This window comes from Mauremys reevesii, linkage group 1, assembly GCF_016161935.1.
Source record: "Mauremys reevesii isolate NIE-2019 linkage group 1, ASM1616193v1, whole genome shotgun sequence".
NCBI classification, from domain to species: Eukaryota; Metazoa; Chordata; order Testudines; family Geoemydidae; genus Mauremys; species Mauremys reevesii.
In genome coordinates, this window is record NC_052623.1 from 5,053,300 (window position 1) to 5,078,184 (window position 24,885).

Consider the following 24,885-nt stretch of genomic DNA (forward strand, 5'->3'; position numbering starts at 1 on the left):
CGCAGCCACCCCGGCCTCTGCCCAGCACCCTGCCTTCCCAGCTAACACAGGGGCTGTTCCTTCCACCTCTCTCAGCTGCTGTCCTCCTAGCGCCAAAGCTGATCCCTTGCCCTGCCCCCGAGGCCTGGCTCAGGGCAAAGGGCTCCCAGCCCATCCCCATTGCAGGGCCCTGCCTGCTACAGGCCCCCAGTCGGGGGGAACAAAAGGGAGCGGAAAGCTAAGGAAATAAGCCACACGATGGTCTCTGCCCTCAAGACTTTGAGCTGAGCTTTAGGGCCCACAAGCTGTACGGTGCACAGTCTCTCCTGCCTGCCACAAAATCCTGCTCCCAACCCTCAGCTGCTTTTATACGACTTCCTGGCTTCCCGCTCTGCTCCTGACTGGCCTGTCAGCCAAAGCACTGTGTCCTCACAGCAAACACCGCAGGCTCTTCGTCAGGCTGCAGCAGCTCCCGTCCCAGCCCCACAGCAGAGGAAGTCCTGCTGGCAAGGGATTGAGGTGGAGATGATCCAGCAAGTGGCTGTGGGTGGGGAGAAGTGGAACAAGCACAGGGGTGGGGCTTTGGGGGAAGAGTCAGAAGAGAGGTGGGGACGTGATGGAAGAGATGGAAAAGGAGGTGGGGCATTGGGGGAATCGGTGGTGCAGGGAGCAGAGCTTTGAGGAAATAGGCGACGTAGGGCGTAACTTGTACACAGACCAGTTTCCCAGTTTGTCACACTGACACAGCACAGCAAGGCCAGGAAAAGATACAATATCACTATGACTACCCAGTCAGTGATTGCGGGAAGGGGGCCAGGCACCATGTCACCAGGCAGCCCTGCATGGAGCTCAGTCTGAGAGCCAGAGCACCAGGAGAAAACTTTACGTCCCTTTATGAGTAAAGAGCCGGAGCAGCCTGTCCCGGATCTGTTTGGTCCTCACTCCATAGATGATGGGGTTTAGCATGGGGGGCATCAGGAGGTACACATTCGCAATAAGAACGTGGAAATGCAGGGGCACATTGTGGCCAAACCGGTGCGTGAGGGCGGAGAAGAGACATGGGATGTAGAAGGCTAAGATGGCACAGAGGTGGGAGCTGCAGGTCCCAAAAGTCTTGAGCCGGGCGTCCTTTGTAGAGAGGCTGAAGATGGCCCTGAGGATCTGGGTATAGGACACAGCGATAAAAAACACATCCAGACCAATCACACAGAATACCACAAAAAGCCCATAATAACTACTGGCACGGGTGTCGGTGCAGGCCAACTTCACCATGGCCATGTGTATGCAATACTGCTGAGGGATGATGTTGGTTCTGCAATATGGCCATTGACTTGCCAGGAAAGGAAAGGGCAATGCAAGCAAACTGCTGCGCAGCATCACGGCCAGGCCAATCTTGGCCACCACAGAGTTTGTCAGGATGGTGGAATGTCTCAGGGGATCACAGATGGCCACATAGCGATCCAAAGCCATGGCCACGAAGATCCCAGACTCCATCACTGAGAAGCAGTGAATGAAGTACATCTGGGTGAGGCAGGCACTGAAATCGATCTCTCTGGAATTGAACCAGTATATTGCCAGCATTTTCGGCAGGATGGATGTAGATACGACCAGGTCAGTGATGGCCAGCATGCAAAGGAAATAGTACATGGGCCCATGGAGACTCAGGTCTGTCTTCACGGTGAACAGGATGGTGAAGTTCCCCAAGATGGCTATGGTGTACATGGTGCAGAAGGGGATGGAGATCCAGACATGGGCCCTCTCCAGGCCAGGAATGCCCAGCAGGATGAAGGTGGAGGGGTTGGTGAAGTCGGTTGTGTTGGAATCTGACATGGGGTAGGGGAGAAGGTGTCCAAATCTCAGGCAGAACGGTGTCTTCTTCATGTACCGTATGTTTCCTTTCTTCCTTTATATGCCCCGGTTCTGTGTTGAAGATCGCAGTGCAAATGCCTGGGTGGAGAGATAATGTTAATATAAAACATTACATGCACTACTGGAGGCTGTTCTCATGGTTGAAGCAGATTGGTCACTCTTCACAGACTGAAAAATGACATTTTCATTAATTCAGAGAAATGAATTATGAATAACTGACCCTATTAATGCCAATTCCTTATTGTATGGGGCTCCTTGTATCAATAATTTCTGCATGCCATGGTCTGAGAATCCTTAATAGGCATCAGCAGGAAATGTGAGTGTGGATACTGATGCGATGAAATCCAGACTAGGGAGTCCAGGCTGAAGGGAGTTCTGCATTCATCTGTTGCTCAAAATCTGATATTGGGAAAAAATGAAACCGTTGCCAAGACATGTGCCAGGGGAAAACATTCCAACTAGAACATACCTCAGGGAAAAGGCCTGGGCATCACTAATAGCAGCTCCATGGAAACACCTGCTCGTTTGCAACATTGGCCAAAACAAAGACAACGTTCAAATGCCTAAGGAATGGGATGAAGAATAACCAGCTCTGGCTTTGTGCTCAGTTCTGGTTACTCAGTCGATCTAAAAGGGTTGGCATATGCAGACAAATTGAAAAGTCTGGGGTAGTTTAGTTTAGAGAAGAGACAAAGCAGGGGGCATATGTTAGAGGAGAGCAAAATGAAGAAAGAACTGAGGACATTTAAATGGACAAACACAGAGCAGTTCCCAACCAGTAATATCTATAGACCCTTATTACTTCAAATGGGCTAATTCCCCAAGGCTGTAGCAAATTATCAACAAAACTGATTGTGAGGAAAAATTTAAACAGAAACAATGGGAATGAAAATTGGGAGTTCTTTCAGAAGAGTTCATTAGATATTCAGAAAGTCACAATTCCACTGTCAAGAAAATAGAGAACTTTGGACAAACCCTGGTTCAATGCCAAAATGAAGGCAGCAAATGAGAGGGGAGATTAAAGTAGAACATATGGGGAAAAAAAGAAAACAGATAGCAAGCAATACAAAAATTGATAATTGATAAGGGATGTTAAAGACTTCAGGGAAAAATCTATGCTTGATGTGGTAAGGATTACAAAAAGGAGGTTTTAAAGTATATTAAAAACTAAAGAACTCCTAGAAAAGATTTAGGCTGATTCCTGGAGAGAGAAAGTAAACTTGTTAATCTTGCAGAAAAAGAAGATGTGTTCAAAAAGATTGCTGTTCTGCGTTTGGAAAGAAACAGTAGGATTTCATTCTTTAATGAGAGTACATGTTTGGTTGATCAAAGGAATGATGCAAATGCAATAGACTTTGATTTCTCTGAGGCATTTGATTTAGTAGGGGAAAACATCCTGATACAAAAATAGCACAGTATAATATCAGTAGAACACATGTGAAATGGACTTAAAGCTGCCTAACTGACAGATTTTAGAAAGCTGTTGTCAATTGGCTATTGTCAGCAAAGGCGGAGGGTGGGGGGGAAGACAGCGTTTCTAGTGGGGTTCTGCAGGGATCAGTTTTAGGCCCAATGCTATTCAATATTTTCATCAATGGTCTGGAAGAAAATAGAAAACCACTGCAGATAAAATCTGTGGACAACCCAAAGATTGGCAGAATGGTTACAATGAGGAGGCCAGAGCAGGCACACTGTATTGTTGAATTGAACTCATGCAAAGAAAATGTTTTAATACAGTCATATGCAAACTGATCCTCTCAGGATAGGACATGCAGGCCTGACTTACAGGCTAGGGCACCATATTTTGGAACGCAGGGACCCGGGGAAGGATTTAGGGGTCATTGTGAGCAACCAACTCATTGTGAGCTCCCAGTACGATGATGCAGCCAAAAGGGCTGATGTGATCATCGGATGCATAAACAGGGGAGTGGTGAGTTGGATAGAGGGGTAGGATTTTATCTCTGCATGTGGCATTAGTGAAATTGACTGTGTCCAGTCATATTTCAAAAGGGATGTTGAAAAATTGGAGAGGATGCAGAAAAGGGCCACAAAACTATTGCAGGTTGGAGAAAATGCTGGACAGAGAAACTCTTAAAGAAGTTCATTTATTCAGTATTCTTAAATACTACTAATGGGCTCTGTAATCTAGCAGATAAAGGCAGAGCAAGAACCAAATGCTGGAAGCTGGGGAGTTAGCCATTGGAACAAACTGCAATAGGAAATGATGGATTCTCCAACTCCCCATGTCTGCAGATCCAGACTGGTCCCTTTTCTAGAAGATCTGCTTGAGGGATTCCCTACACTTAGAATGCTACAGTTGCACTGCCATAGCGATTCAGTGTAGAGTCTAACACTAACAGCTGGGGTTCTCCCATCAGTGTATGTAATCCACTTCCCTGAGAAGTGAGAGCTAAGTTGACGGAAGAATTCTTTTGTTTACCTCATGGTGTCTACACCAGGGTTAGGTTGATATAACTACATCTCGCAGAGGTGTGGATTTTTTCTGCTGCTTCAAAAAAAGGCAAATGCAACGTTAGATTGTATTAGCGGAGGCATAGCTTGCAAGTCACAGTAGGATATAGTACCGCTCTGTTCAGCTCTGCTTAGGCCTTAGTTAGAATGGTGAGTCCAATTTTGGTCACTGCTGTATAGAAAGGATGTAGATTACATGGAGAGGATCCAGAGGCGAGTGACAAAGACGATCACAGGGAGGAAATACAAGCCATATGAGCAACGGCTGAAGGAACCAGGCATGTTTAGTTTGAAAAAGATGAATTTAAGGGGGGGACATAATAGGAGTCTTCAGATAGTTGGAAGGCTGCCATAAAACACTAGAGGACATTTGTCCTATCTTGCTGCAGAGGGCAGGAAAAGAGGCAATGTGTTCAAACTACAGAACAGCAGATTTTGGTGAAATATCAGGAAAAAACTTCCTAACTGTAAGAATAGGAGAACAATTGAACAGACCCTCTGGAGGCTGTGGAAGTTCTTTCACTGGAGGTTTTCTAAAGGAGAAGGGAAATTCATCTGTCTGGGATGGTTTAGTCATGATGAAACTTGCATCATGGCAGGCGGTTACACTAGATGACCCTTTTGGTTCCTTCTCATCCTATGGCTCTATGATTCTACAATGTAAAATCCTACTGAGGAGCAGGACATAGTCAAACAGAAGTCATGGAGATGAATACAGGGGTAACTGGGTGAAATTTAATAGCCTGTGTTGTACAGAAGGACAGACTGGATGATTTAATGGTCCCTTCTGACCTTGAACCTTATGAATCAATCAAAAAAGAAACCAGATCAAGCAATTAGATTTATTGTATCTAATATCATGAACAAGGGAACATTCAATTACATTGAAAGTCTGCACATATAACACTGAGGAAAGAAAACAGTTAATAGAATCCGTATTTGGCCTGTGGAACTTCTTGCCCCAAACTTTATTGGATCACAGAGTTTAACTGAATAGGATTCACACATGGGGAAACTTTTGGGAAAGGGGGAGCCTATACAGGAAGGATGCGCTCCACCTGAACCAAAATGGAACCAGATTGCTGACACTTAAAATTAAAAACGTTATAGAGCAATTTTCAAATTAAAGGCTGGAGGAAAGCCAACGGATACAGAAGAGCATGTGGTTTGGATAAATACATCCCTAGGGGTAGGATCTATTAATGGAGATTATCTAAGTCCTAGTAAGAACCAGAGGATGGAAAATGATGAAGTACACAGCACTATTTACCTTTATTCTGAAAACTGACCATTTTTACCTACTTTTTGTTTCCTTTTAACTGGTTACCAGTCCATGAGAGCGTCTTCCCTCTTATCCCGTGGCAGCGGACCTTGCTTAAGAGCCATTTGTAAGGTACCCAGTCAATGGTTTTCTGAAAGTCTAAATACATTATGCGCACTGGATCCCCCTTGTACACATGCTTATTAACCCCCTCAAAGAATTCTAGTAGATTGGTGTGGAGTGATTTATCTTTACAAAAACAATGTTGACTTTTCCACAACAAACCGTGTTCATCTATATGTCTGACAATATTGTTCTTTACTATAGTTTCAACTAATTTGCCTGATACTGAAATCAGGCTTCCTGGCCTGTAATTGCCGGGATCACCTCTGGAGCCCTTCTTAAAAATTGTCATCACATTATTAGATTAGTTATCTTCGAGTCATCTGGTACAGAAGCTGATTGAATTGATATGTTACAGACTATAATTAGTAGTTCTGCAATTTCACATTTGGGTTCCTTCAGAATTCTTGGGTGATACCATCTGGTCCTGGGGACTTATTACTGTTTAATGTATCAGTTTGTTCCAAAACCTCCTATAATGACACTTCAGTCTGGGACAGTTCCTCAGATTTGTCACTTAAAAAGAATGGCTCAGGTTTGGGAATCTCCCTCACATCCTCGGTCATGAAGACAGATGCAAAGAATTCATTTAGTTTCTCCACAATGACCTTATAATCCTTGAGTGCTCTTTTAGAGCCTCAATCGTCCAGTATCCTCACTGGTTGCTTAGCAGCTTCCAGCTTCTAATGTACTTCTATTACTTTTATGAGCTTTTGACTAGCTGTTCTTGAGTTTTTTTTCCCCTTCCTAGTTATATTTTTACACTTCATTTGCCAGAGTTTCTGCTCCTTTCTGTTTTATTCACTAGGAATAAACTATTTGAACGATGTCCCTTAGCCTCTCCCTGCTTCCTTTACCTTTTTGTTTAGCCAGGATAGCATTTTTTATTTTTTTTAATTTGGGGTATACATTTAAGTTGAGCCTTTATTATGGTATCTGTAAAAAAGTTTCTCTGTACCTTGCATACCTTTCACTTTTAGCACTGTACCCTTTAATTTCTGTTTAACTAACCTCCTAATTTTTGTATATTTCATCTGCGTGAAATTAAATGCTACAGTATTGGGTGCTTTCCCTGGTACAGGGACATTAAATTTAATTATATTATGGTTATTATTACTATGCAGTCCAGCATGACTTGTTTTGTCTTTCGATATATTTTTACTCTGGTATTACTGTGTCTCATTGATTATCCTCATTCCACCAAGTTTCTGTGATGCCTCTTATATCAACATCCTCATTTAATAGGAGGCACTCATTTTATTTTATTTATTTTACTCAGGTTCACCCATTTTATTATTTAGACTTTTAGCATTGGTATGTGAGCACTTTAAAAATGTGTCTCCTTTTAGCTGTCTGCAATTACACGATGTAATTGAATGGGACACTTTTTCATTTGACTCTTTCTGATCAGTCCAGCAGATTAAAATAAGGCTCCCCACACCCGTTAACAGCCCGCACCCTGAAATGCAAGAGGAGGGGGGGTGACAGTGTCTGTGCATTAAGTCACAGCTGTCTCCTTAGGTCTTTACTCACTTCTTACTCCAAGGGGAGTTTTGCCTCAGTGGGGCTTGAGCAAAGTGTTGGCCATGGCCTCAGAATTTGGCCTTGCATTGTACATCTACTATCACCTTTCATCCTGAAGGATGCCCTGTGCCACTACAATACAGCCACCTTGGGGCTGGAGGTCATCAGCTAGGGTGGGTGGGGGCGCAGGGGAGATGCAGCAGAGTGGGACACTTTGGACAGTGATACTGGATCAAACTCATCACCTTTGGCCAGAGAGCTGGGGTGTTTAATGGCTTTGCAGAGCGGAAAGGATCACAGATCTAATCTCTGTCCCATCACACCCATGCTGCATTGGGATTTCTCAAACAGGTGAGCTCCTCAGGAAGAGATGGGTACCTGTGAATACTGAGATGGAAGCGTCTTCCCTGGGAATCCCCCTCACGTAGCCATGTTCCGCACCTCTCTTACCACAGCAACTACAGCGGCATCCACGCAGAAAGCCGACACAGAGGTGTGAACTGTTTATATTATAGCTCTGTGCAATCCCACTGCGGTTCACTCAGCCTCTTGGGGAGAAGTGACATCTGAATGAAAACAGGCTGGACACCGGAGGCACTCCAGCCAATCTTTCTTTTTCTATGTCTGCGCTTCTGTGCTCTTTCTCCAGCTTTCGGAGTAAACAGTAATTAAGGGACCTTCCCAAAGGGAGATGCGAATTCTTGGGCTCTGTGCTGAGTCAGAGAGGAATTGGCTGCTCTGTGTATTTGTGTATATTTAAAAAATATAGTTGATTGGTATGAAAACCAGGGATAATGCCTAGGTCTCCATGGAGTCTGATACCAAGTAAATGGCCAGGATGGATGGGTAGATAGTAGACAGACAGATCTGGAGAAAGATATCAGAGGGGAGACATTATCCTTCTTTTCCAGGTACATGAGGATATTGCTAATGGATCACAGATCTTTAATTCTCATCTGTGACTATAATCATATCCAGCAGCACCTTTTATTAAAGGATCTTTAAAATTCCTTCCAGAGAAAAGTCACTATGAATATATCCCCATTTTACAGATAAGTAAACTGAGACACAGGGAGATATGAGTTGGCAAAGGTCACACAGAGAATGACAGATAATGCATCAGTCCTGATTTCCCTCCCATAGCCGTGGTCTCTCCATCAGTAACTGAATGCATGACAAGAGGAAAATGGACTCACGGTGTAGCAGAGTCCGTTTGTTGGGCGGGTGTGATGGAATTTCCTGAGGTACAACCTGGAACTGGGGTACCTCCAAACCCTGTGGTATATCAGTCTGGTCCCCTTCTCACACTGTGAGACTGTGAGAAGATGCAGTCATCTCAGATCTTGGACTTTCACAGCCATTCACAGACAAAGACACACCCATGTGTAGTTACAGGAGTGCTTTCACTAACCACTCAGGATCCAACAATACAGAGGCTCCAGCCAGCTCCCCCCATCTCTCCAGATTGGACCCCAGGGTGGTACCATCATGTCCTGATCAAAAGTTTCACCTGTGTAACTATTACCCAGTCTGCCGATCATAGAATCATAGAATCTCAGGATTGGAAGGGACCTCAGGAGGTCATCTAGTCCAACCCCCTGCTCAAAGCGGGACCAATTCCCAGTGAAATCATCCCAACCAGGGCTTTGTCAAGCCGAGCCTTAAAAACCTCTTAAGGATGGAGATTCCACCATCTCCCTAGGTAACCCATTCCAGTGCTTCACCACCCTCCTAGTGAAATAGTGTTTCCGAGAACCGGTACAATGCCGGCCCTACCATTGTCGGCGACCCTGGTGGCCTTTCCTGGAGTCCATCATATGGAGCCACCCAACGATGCCATGGCAGCAGAGGGGGGTGGTACCAAGCCCATGACGGAGTCCCTTCCTGAGGATGCCTAAGATAGAGTCCCCCCAGCCCTCCTGTCATCTGAGCTCTGTATCGACACTGAGGTGATTGCTGCCTCGGTAGCTGGCGGGCAGGACTCTGGAGCAGTGGGAGGGGGGAGTTTTCAGCTCCCTCTTTGAGGAGAACAAGGACCTGGGTCTGACCCCAATCACCTAGGGGGAGGATGACCCCTTGCCAGCAGGCCTCAGTCTGGGCAGTGACTTGGTGTCCCTGCCTCGTTCTCCTCCTTTTTCCCCCTTGCCCAGGATGCTGCCCCCCATCTCAAACTTGGGGCACCCTTGGAATCATCCTCCTGCCTGGCCGCAGATGGCACCTCATTCCTGGCTGCCGAGCCCCTGGTGGCAACAGCCAGTGGTGAGCAGCCGGGCCCTGGGGTCTCGGGTGCACTCCCTCCCGAGGCAGAGTGATGACCTCTCTTCCCAATTGAGAGCCCTATTACAGATGCCACCATGCCTGACATCATGGCTATGGGTGCTGTTTGTTGTGGTGCCCAGGCCAAGCATTGGTGAGGCCCTCCTTCCCGTTCCCGTCCCCTCGACTCCTGAACCAGGTCCAGAGGTGCCACATCCCAGTGGTGCAGCTGCCGGGGATCCTGATCCCATTTCTGCTCCTGCTCCTGCAAGTAAGTGCATTCCTGTCCCTGGCCCTGTTCCCACCCCCAATGCATTGCTTGCCACCTCCTTCCTCTCCATCCCCCATACTGCCTCTGCCTCCGCCGCCGCCAGGGTTATTTCATTTCCCCTGTCCCCAGACGACCCTCAATGGGTTGTTTTCATGTCTCCCATCTCTGACCCTTTAGGGACTGCTCCCTTCCCTCCATAGCCCCCTGCCCAGCTCGAAATGGAGATGGGTTGTGCAGCACCAGCACTAGGCACAGCACTTTCCCCCATTTGCCCATCTCCATGGGCCGCGGGATTCTCACAGGGGCCCAGCTCTCCCCCACTGCGCTGAAGGAGGAACTGCGCCGTTTCCTGTAGGAAAGTCCTCCGAGCTGAGGGGGATATTTTGAAGGAGGGGAGGGGGACCGAGAGGCAAGACATCATGGCCTACCGGTGGGCCAGCAACTTCTGTGATTCCCTGCTGGCTTTTGGGGTCGGTCACACATTGTTGTGAGGCCTGTGAGGATCCTCACCGGCCCTCACTATGCAACCGACCATCTTTGCTACCTTGAACACCCTGGGCTGTAGGGTGGTTCTCCACAGGTGTAAGGTGCTCTCCTTCCTATGGGGGGTAGTACTCTGTGATTTCCCTGCAGGAGACCCACGTGGCTCATGTCGTCGAGGAGGACAAAGAGGAGGGCTGCTGCGGGACATTGTAGAGGGGACTCTTCCTGGACTGAGTGACTTTATATCTTTGCTCCTGTTGTTGTAAGGAGTAAGTGGGAGCAGTGTGCAGTGCTCCCCCTAGCCCATGTCTCCCTCACCACCACCTCCACGACCCCTACTTACGATCGGGATCTTCTCTTCGCCCCCTCGCCCCAGCTCTTTGCTTTGCCCCTTCTACCAGCTGGGACTATTGCACCGGCAAGCATGGACTGCAGAAAAACAATAGCACGTTGGCGCATGTGCCTCTCCCCCTCGCCGTGGACTTGCCCTCCCTTCCCTGCTATATTTGGCTGGTAGCCTCCCTTTGCTCTGACAAGTAGCCTCCTTCCAGCCGTTTGCCACTTTCCTCTTGCTGCCCATTTCAATTTCCCCGACTTCTGCCTTGGCATCTAGTAATTTGTTGTTGTTGTTGCTAGTTTTCCAGCTCCAGTTTGGCCCTGGAATGTGTTACTCAGCCTGCCCTGCCCTCCTTGCCAGCTGTGCTGAATCGCTTTACCTCTAAGGGGTGAAGTAGATATGTGGACAGAGTTGGCACTGGGTTTTGTTGCAGGGTTTGGTTCCTGGGTTAGTGTTTTTATCGTGTAGTGTGTCGCTGTAGTAGAATTAAAAGTGGCAATTCTTCAACAAAAGAAACCTTCAAAAACAGCTACTGACTGCCACTCGCTTTCTTCTTCCCCACTACTCTAATCACCCAGAAGGACCAATGAGGAAGAAGATAGTTTCAAATCTGTGGCGGAGGGGTGGGAGTTGTTTGTGGCGCTCATTGTTTGTTCCCTCCCAAGACAGAGGGCGAGACCAAGCAGATACAACATCTTCTAAAAACATACCTGGACTGATCCATCTAAAATTACAGAAATTGTAAGTAAGGCAAGGAAAGATGTTAGGTTATTTTTTTCTTTGGCTTGTGAATTTTCTATGCTACAAAGCAGGTCGGTTCCACATTTTTGCCGCCTCAAGCAAAAAAAATTTTCGTTGCCCCCCACCCTGGCCCTGGGCTCCCCCAGCCAGCAACCCCTGCCGTCCTAGTGCTGGGCTCCCTCCTTTCCCCCCACAAGTTCCCTCCCACCACCGGCACTCCCCCCTGCTGCCCCAGCCCTGGGCTCTCCCCCGCAACCTGCACCCTCCTGCTGTCCCAGCCCTGGGTCACTGGTAACTTGCTCCCAGGGCGGGTCATTCAGCAGGAATTTTGGATGTGCACAGAACACAGGCAGGACTGGTTCCCATATGGTTACAGAACGGCAGTAAAGAGGAACAATTTTTAGCTTGTGTGATTATTGGAGGATATCTGGATGCATATTGTAAGACTGTCCTCCATAAAGGAGGAAAAGTTGAGGTGCCTTTGTTATTCTTTTGTTCCACTCTTTCTTTCTATGGGGAATTTGCCAATGCAGTATCACTGTCTTCCTTTTAAACAAATAAAACTTAAAAAAAAAGGCAATGGCTGGTGAAAATAGCAATTCCAGTCCTAAAAACCACTGGGAAGTATTTCTTGCTTATTCATTTCTAATCCTACTTTTTCTACAGCAAGTTACAGTGGATCAGCGTATTTGATTTGGGAGAAATGAAGTAACAGCTGCCCAAATTGAGCTTGAACACTCCTGAATTTTGAGGTGTTCAAATCTGGAAGGCAGGGGCTAGATTCCCTTTCTGAATATTAGCTAAATCTGGAAAGGAAAAGTCAATTTCTGCTTCCATGGCTCAGAAGTGGAAATCCTCCTACATGCCTGGTACTGTATCTAAAGCTGCCCAGGTCCTCTAGCAGAGCCTCCCGTCCCTTACTTTTCAATTTAAATTCTAGTGGGATCCACATACCTCCCTTGCTAGGCTTCAGCTAGAGAGGAGCACTGTCCATTTAGTCCACCCAATTCCTTCTTTGGGGGCTGCAAGGTGAGGTCACACCAGTATCCCTAATCCAGTCTGGGGAAGTCTTCCAAAGGGGATATCTGGGCCAAAGCCTCCTACTCCTTGGGCACACTTGTTCCCCATTCACAGTGCCACCCCTTTCGACTCACAGCATGGCTCAGCTACCTCACTCCCTACCCCTCCCTTTCCTGTTGATAGCTACCAAGGGATTGCTGGGAAATGTAGTTATTTCCCTGCTCCAGGGCTGGCGCTATAGTCAGGGAGCCAGGCAAGGAACTACAGCTCCCAGAGTCCCATGGGTTCTCAGCTCCCATTCACGATCCCCAGCTGCTCCCTGGCTCTGCTTCTGCAGGGTTGGGAGAAGGGAGGAAGTCAGTTTTAAAAAAAAAAAAAAGGATGGCCCAAATGCCACCCCCTGGAAATGTGCTGCCCCAAGCACCTGCTTGTTTTGCTGGTGCCTAGAGCCGGCCCCGCTACAAAGGTAGTTTTAGTCCTGTTTTTGTAATTGGGAAGTTGAGTCCAGAGGGGAATCCTCTGTGTTTTAAATTTATTTATTACCCTGTAAGGTTACCTTCCATCCTCATTTTGCAGATGTGATTCTTTTACTTTTTTCTTTACAATAAAGTTCTTCTTTTAAGAACCTGATTGATTAAAAGTGTCCTAAAAACAAAGGGTGTGGTCTGTACTCACATTGCTGTAGCTAGAGTGTATTTAATTTTAAAGAAATGCTTCCACCCATTAAGAGCATGGATTAATGATAACCAGAAGGTATTGGTTTCCCCTTTGAGTTTTTGGTAAAGGTCCCAAAAATCAATTTGCAGAACCTGCCATGGACCTTGATATTTGGCATCTTAAAGGAGCATTTGTTTTTGTGGGTGTAGGATTATTCTGTGCATAAACCAAACGACTTGCACAGTACGGGAATATGTTTCCCTTCATGCATGGCCACCAACCTATCGGGGTGACATGCTGCATGGTTTTTTTCCATCTCCTGATGGTAGTTCTGTTACCCATGGTTCTTTTAACCCAGACCTCTTGATAACTTGTACTCCATGTGAGGTGGTGTCAGGAAATAAATCAGGGGAGACATGGCCGTCCGGCCGATAGATGGCTGGCACAGACAGGACAACACAAGAGCGCTTTCACTTAAAGCTAAACTTTACTTTTACTCGAGCACTTACACACGTCTGCAACAGGTTAGTAAAATACACCCCACCCTCAATAATTGCCAAAGCTGAGTGTGGCTCTCGAGTGGCACAACGCAGCCCATCTGCCGGTGGGGAACACAAGATGCATAGAGAGGAGATCCCAGTCCAACTACCTCAAACTTTCCCCCCTTAATTATAGATTAGTAATACAATGACATGTCCCTTAAAGAAAACTTGTTAAGCAAGCAGTTTCAATGGTCAAGCAAGAGGTTCCTTCTGATTATTGATTAACCAGGTGCTTTTTTTTCCTGTGGGCACATCCTTCTCTTCTAAAATGTATCAGCAACTTCAACACAATTCTTATCAGGAAGTATGTGGGGTCGAGCTGCCCTTTCTGTGGCACCCAAAACCCCCTCCCCTCCTGCCTTGGTCAAGCTGAGGCTGCTGCATGGCCACTTTACAGCCTGCCGACTTGGCTGCTTTTAGCAATAGGCAATAGTGGTTTCAGGCACTTTACTGGTTTGCCAAAACCTCACTGTACATGTCATGTACCAAATCGATCATTTCCCTCCGTTTGCTGCTTGTTTCTCCAAATTCAAGCAACTTCTTTTTTCAAGAGATTATAGAGTGGACCTGCAATGTGAGCAACGTTAGAGATAAAGTCTTAATGGTATCTTGCTAAACCTAAGAAAGAATGTAAAGCAGTTATGTTAGTGGGCATGGGTAGTTCCCGAATTGAATCCAACTTTAGTTGTGCAGCTGATCAACCTCCTTGAGACAATGTGAAACATGAAGGAAACTTCTGAGACCACTAGTTGTACCTTTGTTGGGTTACACTTTAATCCTGAGTCCTTCATGATTTGAAAAAAGTTCATTTCGACGTTCCAGGTGTTTCTCTTGAGCTTCTGTTGCTAAACAAACGTCATCTCCATATTGAAATAGAAGAGATGGTTTAGAAAACCTTGACAAAATTCATTTCATTTGCCCATGGAAAATGGCTGAACTATTATGTAGCCCTTGGGGTCAGACTTGAAATGGAAACTGACCGCTTTCTACTGTGAAAGCTGGGCAACATTGGCTTCCCTTAGACACATGTCACTTGATTCAACTTTCAATAGTAAATAGTAAGACGACATGCCCCATTTGGTTTTTGTACTGGGCAGATTGGAGAGTTGCATATTGAAATACGCTTATGAATGATTTCCTACTGAAGCAATGATTCAGTGGTTTTAGCAATATGTGGTGAGGCCTGTAAAAATGGAAAAAAATATCATTCCTAAGAAAATCTAAAATGGCTCCCTTGCAAGCAACAGGGATGGGGCCACAAATGAAGAGGTGGAGCATTTACCAACAATTAGAAAAGTGGCAACTCTATGAATTGTGCATAGATTAGTTGCCTAATTTGCCACACCAACACAGCATAGTAAGGTCAGAAAAGGATTTAATGTCTCTCTGATTGTCTAGTAGCATCTCACCAACCAGCTCTGCACAGAGGTCTGAGAGCCAGAGCACCAGGAGAAAAATTTTAGGTCCCTTAATGAGTAAAGAGCCGGTGCAGCCTGTCCCGAATTTGTTTGGTCCTCACCCCGTAGATGATGGGATTTAGCACAGGAGGCATCAAGAGGTAAATGTTGGCAATGAGAACGTGGAAATGCAGGGGCACATTCTGCCCAAACCGGTACATTAGGGAGAAGAAGAGATTTGGGATGTAAAAGGCTAAGATAGAACAAAGGTGAGAGATGCAGGTCCCAAAAGTCTTGAGCCGGGCGTCTTCTGTAGGGAGGCTGAAGATGGCCCTGAGGATCTGGGTGTAGGAGAGGGCTATAAAAAGTACATCCAGACCAATCACACAAAATACCAGAAAGAGCCCGTAGTAACTACTGATACGGGTATCAGCGCAGGCCAGCTTCACCACAGCTATGTGTGCACAGTATGACAGAGGGATGATGTTGGTTCTGCAATACGGCCACTGCCTTACCAGTAATGGAAATGGTAATGCAAGCAAACCGCTGCGCAGCATCATGGCCAGGCCGATCTTGGTCACCATGGGGTTTGTCAGGATGGTGGAATGTCTCAAGGGGTGGCAAATGGCTACATAGCGATCCAAAGCCATAGCCACGAAGATCCCAGACTCCATCACTGAGAAGCAGTGAATGAAGTACAGCTGAATGAGGCAGGAACTAAAATTGATCTCCCTGGAATTAAACCAGTATATTGCCAGCATTTTGGGCACAATGGACGTAGATACAACCAGGTCGGTGATGGCCAGCATGCAGAGGAAATAGTACATGGGCCCATGGAGACTCAGGTCTGTCTTCACGGTGAACAGGATGGTGAAGTTCCCCAAGATGGCTATGGCGTACATGGTGCAGAAGGGGATGGAGATCCAGACGTGGGCTGCCTCAAGGCCAGGAACACCCAGCAGGATGAAGGTGGAGGGGTTGGAGAAGTGGGTTTTGTTGGAATCTGACATGCAGTAAGGTAGAAGGTGTCCAACTGTGAGGCAGAATGGGGTCTCCTGCATGCACTGTACGTTCCCCTGACTTCCTGTACATGCCAAGGCTCTAGGGTGATGGTCGCAGTACAGTTGCCTGGATAGAGAGACAAAACTAATATAAGACACTACATATGCTATTGGAGGCTGCTCTCATGGGTGAAGCCGTTTGGCCACTCTTCACATACTGAAAAATGACATTTTCATTATTGAGAGAAATTAATTATGAACAACAGACCCTATTAATGCCAATTCCTTATCTTAATGGGGCTCCTTGCATCAATAATTCCTACATGTCATGGTCTGAGAAACCTTAATAAGCACCAGCCTGAAACATGAGTGTGAACATTAGTTATCCATCATTGTTTTTAATGTGATGAAAGCCAGGCTAACTAGTCCATGCTGTAGGGAGATCTACATTCACCTGATTGCTCAAAATCTTACACTGGGGAAAAACAAACAAACCGTTGCCAGGACATGTGCCAGGGGAAAATCTTCCAGCTAGAACATACCTCTGGGAAAAGACATGGCTGTCATTGATAGCAGCTCCATGGAAACAAATGCTTATTCTCAGCAGTGGGCAAAACAAAGGCAACATTTGAATGCCTAAGGAATGGGATGAAGCATAATTTGCCAAGTCTCTCTGAAAGGGTTGCCATATGCAGACAGATTGAAAAGTCTGGGATGTTTTAGTTTAGAGAAGAGACAAAGAAGGGGGCATATGATAGTGGAGAGTAAAATGAAGAACGAACTGATGACATTCAAATGGACAAACAGAGAAGAGTTCCCAAGCCTTAGTATCTATAGACACATATTACTTCAAATGGGATAATTCCCCAAAGCTGAGGCAAATTATCAGCAAAACTGATTAGGAGGAAAAATGTAGACCAAAAAACAGGATGGAAAGTAGGGAGTTCTTTCAGAAGAGTTGATTAGATATTCAAAAAGTCATGATGCCACAGTCAAGAAAATAGAGAACTTTGGACAAACCGCAGTTCAGTGGTAAAGTGAAAGCAGCAGAGGAGAGGGGAGATAAAAGTAGAGCATATTGGGAAATGGAAAATAGACAGAAAACAATACAAATTGGAAGTTATGAAAATTGATAAGGGATGTTAAAAACACAAGGGAAACTTCCATGCTAGGCAGTGTTCAGGATCACAAAAAAGAGGTTATTAAGTATATAAAGAACCAAAGAAATCCTAGAAAAAGTTTTAGAGTGATTCCTAGAGGGAGAAAGTAAACTTGTTAACCTTGCAGACAAAGAAGATGTGTTCAAAAATATTTTTGTTCTGCATTTGAGAAGGAACAGCATGAGGTGACCATATCACCTAAGGTGATGAAACACTCTCCAGGCCCTTAGCTGTCCAGGAAGGTGTTAAAGAACATGTGTAACAGAACCTTACAATTACAAACACCAGAGTTACAAAATGACCAGTCCACCACACATCTCATTCGGAACCAGAAGTATGCAGTAAAGTTGCAGCAGAGCCCCCCAGAATTTATTATGCAATGCAGGGACCCTGAAATGGATTTAGGGGTCACCCTGGGCAATGAAATAATCATGATCTCCCAGTGTGACACTGCGGCCAAAAGGGGTGATGCGATCTTCAGCTGCATAAGCAGGGGTGTGGTGAGTTGGAGCAGGGGAAGGATTTTACCTCACACATGGCATTGGTGAAATTGACTGCGTCCAGTCCCAAGGTCCATATTTCAAAAGGGATGTTGAAAAATTGGGGAGAGGGCAGAAAAAAGCTACGAAATTTATTGGAGGCTGGAGAAAATGCCTGTCAGTGAAAGACTGAAAGAACTTCATTTATTCACGTTGAGTTGTAACAACGGGCTCTGTAATCTAGCAGAAAAAGGCAGAGCAAGAACCAGTGGCTGGAAGCTGGGGTGATTAACCGGTGGAAGATACTCTGACGGGAATTGGTGGATTCTCCAACTCCCCATGTCTGCAGATCCAGACTGGTCCCTTTTCTAGAAGATCTGCTTGAGGGATTCTCTACACTTAGAATGCTAAAGTGGCACTGCCATAGCGATTCAGTGTAGAGTCTTACACTAACGGCTGGGGTTCTCCCATCAGTGTATGTAATCCACTTCCCTGAGAAGTGATAGTTAGAATAATAGAATATCAGGGTTCAAATTTACCTCAGGAGGTCATCTGGTCCAACCCCCTGCTCAAAGCAGGACCAGTTCCCACTAAAACATCCCAGCCAGGGCTTTGTCAAGCCTGACCTTAAAAACCTCTAAGGAAGGAGATTCCACCAACTCCCCAGGTAACCCATTCCAGTGATTCACCACTCTCGTCATGATTTTTTCCCCCTAATATCCAACCAAAACTGCCCCGAATGCAACTTGAGACCTTTACTCCTTGTTCTGTCATCTGGTACCACTGAGAACAGTCTAGAGTCATCCTCTTTGGAACCCCCTTTCAGGTAGTTGAAAGCAGCTATCGAATCCCCCCTCACTCTTCCCTTCTGCAGACGAAACAATCCCAGTTCCCTCAGCCTCTCCCCATAAGTCATGTGCTCCAGTCCCCTAATCCTTTTTTTTGCCCTCCACTGGACCCTTGCCATTTTTTTTCACATTCTTCTTTTAGTGTGGGGCCAAAACTGGATACAGTACTCCAGATGAGACCTCACCAATGTCGAATGGAGGGGAATGATCACATACCTTAATCTGCTGGTAATGTCCCTACTTATACAGCCTAAAATGCTGTTAGCCTTCTTGGCAACAAGGGCACACTGTTGACTCATATCCAGCTTCTCGTCCACTGTAACTCCTAGGTCCTTTTCTTCAGAACTGCTGCCTAGCCATTCGGTCCCTAGTCTGTAACAGTGAATGGGATTCTTCCGTCCTAAGTGCAGGATTCTGCATTTGTCCTTGTTAAACCTCGTCAAATTTCTTTTGGCCCAATCCTCTATAATTTGTCTACATCCCTCTATATCCTATCCCTACCCTCCAGCGTTTCTACCACTCCTCCCAATTTACAGGGGCGGCTCTAGGAATTGCACCGCCCCAAGCAGGGCGGCACGCCGCGGGGGGCGCTCTGGCGGTCGCTGGTCCCGCGGCTCCGGTGGACATCCCGCAGGCACGCCTGCGGATGCTCCACCGGAGCCGAGGGACCAGTGGACCTTCCGCAGGCACCCTTGCGGGAGGTCCACTGGAGCCACCTGCTGCCCTCTCGCTGCACGCCGCCCCAAGCACGCGCTTGGCGTGCTGGGGTCTGGAGCCGGCCCTGCCAATTTAGTGTCATCAAAACTAAAACTAGATTTAGCGAAGAATTTTTTTGTTGTCCTCCTGGTGTCTAAACTGGGGGTTAGGTTGATATAACTACATCTCTCAGAGGTGTGGCTATTTTCTGCTTCTTCAGAAAAAGACAAATGCAATGTTAGTTAGTATTAGCGGCGGCATATCATGCAAGTCACAGTAGGCTATACTACCACTCTGTTCAGCGCTGGTTAGGCCTCAGTTAGAGCAGTGAGTCCAATTTTGGTCACTGCTGTAGAGAACAGATGTAGAGAAAGTTGAGAGGATCCGGAGACAACTGACAAAAATGATTCAAGAGATTAAATGCAGTAAAAGCCATAGGAAAAAGCTGAAGGAACAGGTCATGTTTAGTGCTGAAAGGATGTATTTAAGGGGGGACATGATAGCAGTCTTCAAATGGTTTGAAATGCTGCCATAAAAAGTTGGAAGGAAGTTGTTCTCTTTTGCGAAAGCGGGCAGGAGAAGAGGCAATGGGTCAAACTACAGAATAGCGGATTGAGATGAAATATCAGGAAAAAAAACTTCCTAACAGTAAGAATAGGAGAAGAATGGAACAGATGAATACAGGGGTAACTGGGTGAAATGTAATAGCATGTGTTATACAGAAGGACAGACTGGATGTTTTAATGGTCCTGTTTGAATCTGAACCCTATGAATCTATTGATAAAGAAACCAGATCAGGCAATTAGATTTTCTGTGTCTCATAACATGAACAAGGGCACATTCAATTACATTGAAAGTCTGCGCATATAACACTGAGAAAATAAAATAGTTAATCGAATCCATATTTGGCATGTGGAACTCCTTGCCCCAACCTTTATTGGATCAAAGAGTTTAGCTGAATGGGATTCACAAATGGGGAAACTTTTGGGAAAGGGGGACCCTATACAGGAAGGATGCGCTCCACCTGAACCAAAATGGAACCAGATAGCTGGCACTTAAAATTAAAAATGTTATAGAACAATTTTAAAATTAAAGGCTGGAGGAAAGCCAATGGATACAGAAGAGCATGTGGTTTGGATAAATACATCCCTAAGGGTAGGATCTATTAATGGAGATTATCTAAGTCCTAGTAAGAATGAGAGGATGGAAAATGATAAAATACAGACCGTTGGGACACACCATTTACCTTTCTCTATTCTGAAAACTAACCATTTTTACCTACCTTTTGTTTCCTATCTTTTAACCGGTTACCAGTCCATGAGAGCGTCTTCCCTCTTATCCCGTGGCAGCTGACCTTGCTTAAGAGCCATTTGTAAGGTACCCAGTCAATGGTTTTCTGAAAGTCTAAATATACTATGCACACTGGATCCCCCTTGTACACCTCCTTATTAACCCCCTCAAAGAATTCTAGCAGATTGGTGTGGAGTGATTTACCTTTACAAAAACAATGTTGACTTTTCCACAACAAACCGTGTTCATCTATATGTCTGACAATATTGTTCTTTACTATAGTTTCAACTAATTTGCCTGATACTGAAATCAGGCTTACGGGGCCTGTAATTGCCGGGATCACCTCTGGAGCCTTCTTAAAAATTGTCGTCACATTAGTACATTAGTTATCTTTGAGTCATCTGGTACAGAAGCTGATTGAATTGATATGTTACAGACTACAATTAGTAGTTCTGCAATTTCACATTTGAGTTCCTTCAGAATTCTTGGGTGAATCCCATCTGTTCTTGGTGAATTTTCACCATTTAATTTAACATTTGTTCCAAAACATACTCTAATGAGACCTCATTCTGGGACAGTTCCTCAGATTTGTCACTTAAAAAGAATGGCTCAGGTTTAGGAATCTCCCTCACATCCTCAGCCGTGAAGACCGATGCAAATAATTCATTTAGCTTCTCCGCAATGGCCTTATCGTCCATGAGTGCTCCGTTAGCACCGCCATCGTCCAGTGGCCCCACTGGTTGTTTAGCTGGCTTCCAGCTTCTAATGCAGTGGTTCTTTAATTTTTGTACTGGTGATCCCTTTCACATAGCAGGCTTCTGAGTGCCACCCTGCCTTATACATTAAAAGCACTTTTCAAAATATTTAACATCATTATAAATGCTGGAAGCAAAGCGAGGTTTGGGGTGGAGGCTGACAACTCGCGGCTCCCCATGTAATAACTTCACGACCCCCTGAGGTGTCCCAACCCCCAGTTTGAGAACCCCTGTTTAATGCACTTGCTATTACTTACTGTAGGCCACAGCCTCAGAATTTGGTCTTGCATTGTAAATCTACCATCACCTTTCATCCTGAAGGATGCCCTGTGTCACTGCAATACAGACATCTTGGGGCTGGAGGTCATCAGCTCGGAGTGGGCGGGGGAGGAGGGGAGAGGGATTCAGCAGAGAGGGACACTTTGGACAGTGATACTGGATCAAACTCATCACCTTTGGCCAGAGAGCTGGGGTGTTTAATGGCTTTGCAGAGCGGAAAGGATCACAGATCTAATCTCTGTCCCATCACACCCATGCTGTCGAACAGGTGAGCTCCTCTGCAGGAGATGGATACCTGTGAATATTGAGGCAGAAGCATCTTCCCTGGGAACCCTCCTCACGTAGCCGTGTTCCACACCTCTCTTACCACAGCAACTACAGGAGCATCCACGCCGATAGCCGACACAGAGGTGTGAACTGTTTATATTATAGCTCTGTGCAATCCCAGTGTGGTTCACTCAGCCTCTTGGGGAGAAATGACATCTGAAAGGAAACAGGCCGGACACCGGAGGCACGCTAGCCAATCTTTCTTTTTCTATGTCTGCGCTTCTGTGCTCTTTATCCAGCTTTTGGAGTAAACAGTAATTAAGGGACCGTCCCAAAGGGAGATGAGAACTCTGGGGCTCTGTGCTGAGTCAGAGAGGAATTGGCTGTTCTGAGTATTTGTGTATATTTAACAGTTATAGTTGATATACGAAAACTAGGGATAATGCCTAGGTCTCCATGGAGTCTGATACCAAGTAAATGGCCAGGATGGATGGGTAGATAGTAGACAGACAGATCTGGAGAAAGATATCAGAGGGGAGACACTAGCCATTTTTTTCAGGTACATGAGGCTATTGCTAATGGATCAAACATCTTTAATTCTCATCTGTGACTATAATCATATCCAGCAGCACCTTTTATTAAAGGATCTTTAAAATTCCTTCCAGAGAAAAGTCACTATGAAAATATCCCCATCATACAGACAAGTAAACTGAGGCACAAGGAGATGTGAATTCAAAAAGGTCACACAGAGAATGACAGACAATGCATGAATTCTGATTTCCCTAACATAGCCATGGTCTCACCATCAGTAACTGAATGCATGGCAAGAGGAAAATGGACTCACGGTGTAGCAGGGTCCGTTTGTTGGGTGAGTGTGATGGAATTTTCTGAGGTACAACCTGGAACGGGGGTACCTCCGAACCCTGTGGTATATCAGTCTGGTCCCCTTCTCACACTGTGAGACTGTGAGAAGATGCAGTCATCTCAGATCTTGGACTTTCACAGCCATTTACAGACAAAGACACAACCACGTGTAGTTACAGGAGTGCTTTCACTAACTACTCAGGATCCAACAATACAGAGGCTCCAGCCAGCTCACCCCAGCTCTCCAGTCTTGGACCCCAGGGTGGTACCATCATGCCCTGATCAAAAGTTTCACCTGTGTAACTATTACCCAGTCTGCCGCTCATAGAATCATAGAATCTCAGGGTTGGAAGGGACCTGAGGAGGTCACCTAGTCCAACCCCCTGCTCAAAGCAGGACCAGCCCCAACTAAATCATCCCAGTCTGGGCTCTGTCAAGGCTTTTTAAAAACGTCTTAGGAAGAAGATTCCACCAGGTCCCTAGGTAACCCATTCCGGTGCTTCATCACCCTCCTCATGAAATAAGAGTTTCTGAGAACCAGTACAATGCCGGCCCTACCATTGTCGGTGACCCTGGTGGCCTTTCCTGGAGTCCATCATCTGTAGCCATCCGACTATGTCATGGCAGCAGAGTGGGGTGGTACCAAGCCCATGTCGGAGTCCCTTCCTGAGGATGCCTAAAATAAAGTCCCCCCAGCCCTCTTGTCATCTGAGCTCTGTATCGACACTGAGGCGATTGCTCCCTCGGTAGCTGGCGGGCAGGACTCTGGGGCCGTGGGAGGAGTTTTCAGCTCCCTCTTTGAGGAGAACAAGGCCCTGGGTCTGACCCCAATCACCCAGGGGGAGGATGACCCCTTGCCAGTGGGCCTCAGTCTGGGCAGTGCCTTGATCTCACTGCCCCCTTCTCCTCCTTTTTCCTTCTTCCCCAGGCTTCTGCCCCCGATCTCAAACTTGGGGCACCCCTGGAGTCATCCCACTGCCTGGCCACAGATGGCACCTCACTCATGGCTGCCGAGCCCCTGGTGGCAACAGCCAGTGCTGAGCAGCCGGGCCCTGGGGTCTCGGGTGCACTCCCTCCCTAGGCAGAGTGATGACCTCTCTTCCCAATTGAGAGCCCTATTACAGATGCCACCATGCCTGACATCATGGCTATGGGTGCTGAGTTTGTTGTGGTGCCCAGGCCAAGCATTGGTGAGGCCCTCCTTCCCGTTCCCGTCCCCTCGACTCCTGAACCAGGTCCAGCGGTGCCACATCCCAGTAGTGCAGCTGCCGGGGATCCTGATCCCATTTCTGCTCCTGCTCCTACAAGTAAGTGCATTCCTGTCTCTGCCCCTGTTCCCACCCTGGATGCATTTCCTGCCACCTCCTTCCCCTCCATCCCCCATACTGCCTCGGCCTCTGCCGCCATCAGGGTTATTTCATTTGCCCTGTCCCCAGATGACCCTCAGTGGGTGGTCCCCCTTGCCCAGCTCGAAATGAAGATGGGTTGTGCAGCGACAGCACTACAGGCACAGCGCTGGGGTCTTCCCCCCATTTGCCCATCTCCATGTGCTGCGGGATTGTCACAGGGGCCCAGCTCTCCCCCACTGCGCTGAAGGAGGAACTGCGCCGTTTCCTGTAGGAAAGTCCTCCGAGCTGAGGGGGACCGAGAGGCAGGACATCATGGCCTACCGGTGGGCCGGCAATTTCCGTGATTCCCTGCTGGTTTTGGGGGTCGGTCACAGATTGTTGTGAGGCCTGTGAGGATCCTCCCCGGCCCTCTCTATGAAACCGACCATCTTTGCTAGCTTGAACACCCAGGGCTGTAGGGTGGTTCTCCACAGGTCTCAGGTGCTCTGCCTCGTTTGGGGGGTAATACTCTGTGATTTCCCTGCAGGAGACCCACACGGCTCCAGCCGCCAAGGCTTGCTGGCAGCTGTAGTGTGGGGGGGGGGGGGCTGTACTTTAGCCATCTGAGTGCTCATTTGGCCGGGGTGGCCACCCTGTTCTCCCCGACCTACTGCCCAAGGTGCTGGGGGTCGCTGAGGTCATGCTGAATTGCCTGAGGAGCAGTGGGCGCTGCCTGGAGTTCTCTGTCCAGTGTCCCCCCCGGATCCCTAGTCTGGAACCTCTGACATTCACTCCTGACCCTGTTACTCTTTAGTTGTCCCCTGTATTTAGCAGGAGTCCAGGTCCCATGGGACTTCCTCCAGCGCTGGGGGAGGGGCTGTAGAAGTAGCGTTGTGTCTGCCCAGCTCCTGCCATTTCCAATAAGGCATCTCTCCACTGGCTGGCCCATCTCTTCAGCTGCTCTGCTGGCTGGACGTCTATCTGGC

The 24,885-nt window shown here is 46.9% G+C and overlaps 2 protein-coding genes across 2 annotated transcripts; both read right to left on the reverse strand.

Moving 5' to 3' along the window:
• Positions 1 to 861: 861 nt before the first annotated feature.
• Positions 862 to 1,809, reverse strand: LOC120384933 (olfactory receptor 52R1-like). Its single transcript, XM_039504037.1, has one exon. The coding sequence runs from the start codon at positions 1,807 to 1,809 to the stop codon at positions 862 to 864; it is 948 nt and encodes a 315-aa protein (XP_039359971.1).
• Positions 1,810 to 15,003: 13,194 nt separating this feature from the next.
• On the reverse strand, positions 15,004 to 15,942 carry LOC120395931 (olfactory receptor 52R1-like). Its single transcript, XM_039520753.1, has one exon. The coding sequence runs from the start codon at positions 15,940 to 15,942 to the stop codon at positions 15,004 to 15,006; it is 939 nt and encodes a 312-aa protein (XP_039376687.1).
• Positions 15,943 to 24,885: the final 8,943 nt, after the last annotated feature.

Excerpts from the sequence above, each read along its gene's own strand:
- LOC120384933 (XM_039504037.1), bottom strand. The coding sequence starts at position 1,809 with ATGTCAGATTCCAACACAACCGACTTCACCAACCCCTCCACCTTCATC.
- LOC120395931 (XM_039520753.1), bottom strand. The coding sequence starts at position 15,942 with ATGTCAGATTCCAACAAAACCCACTTCTCCAACCCCTCCACCTTCATC.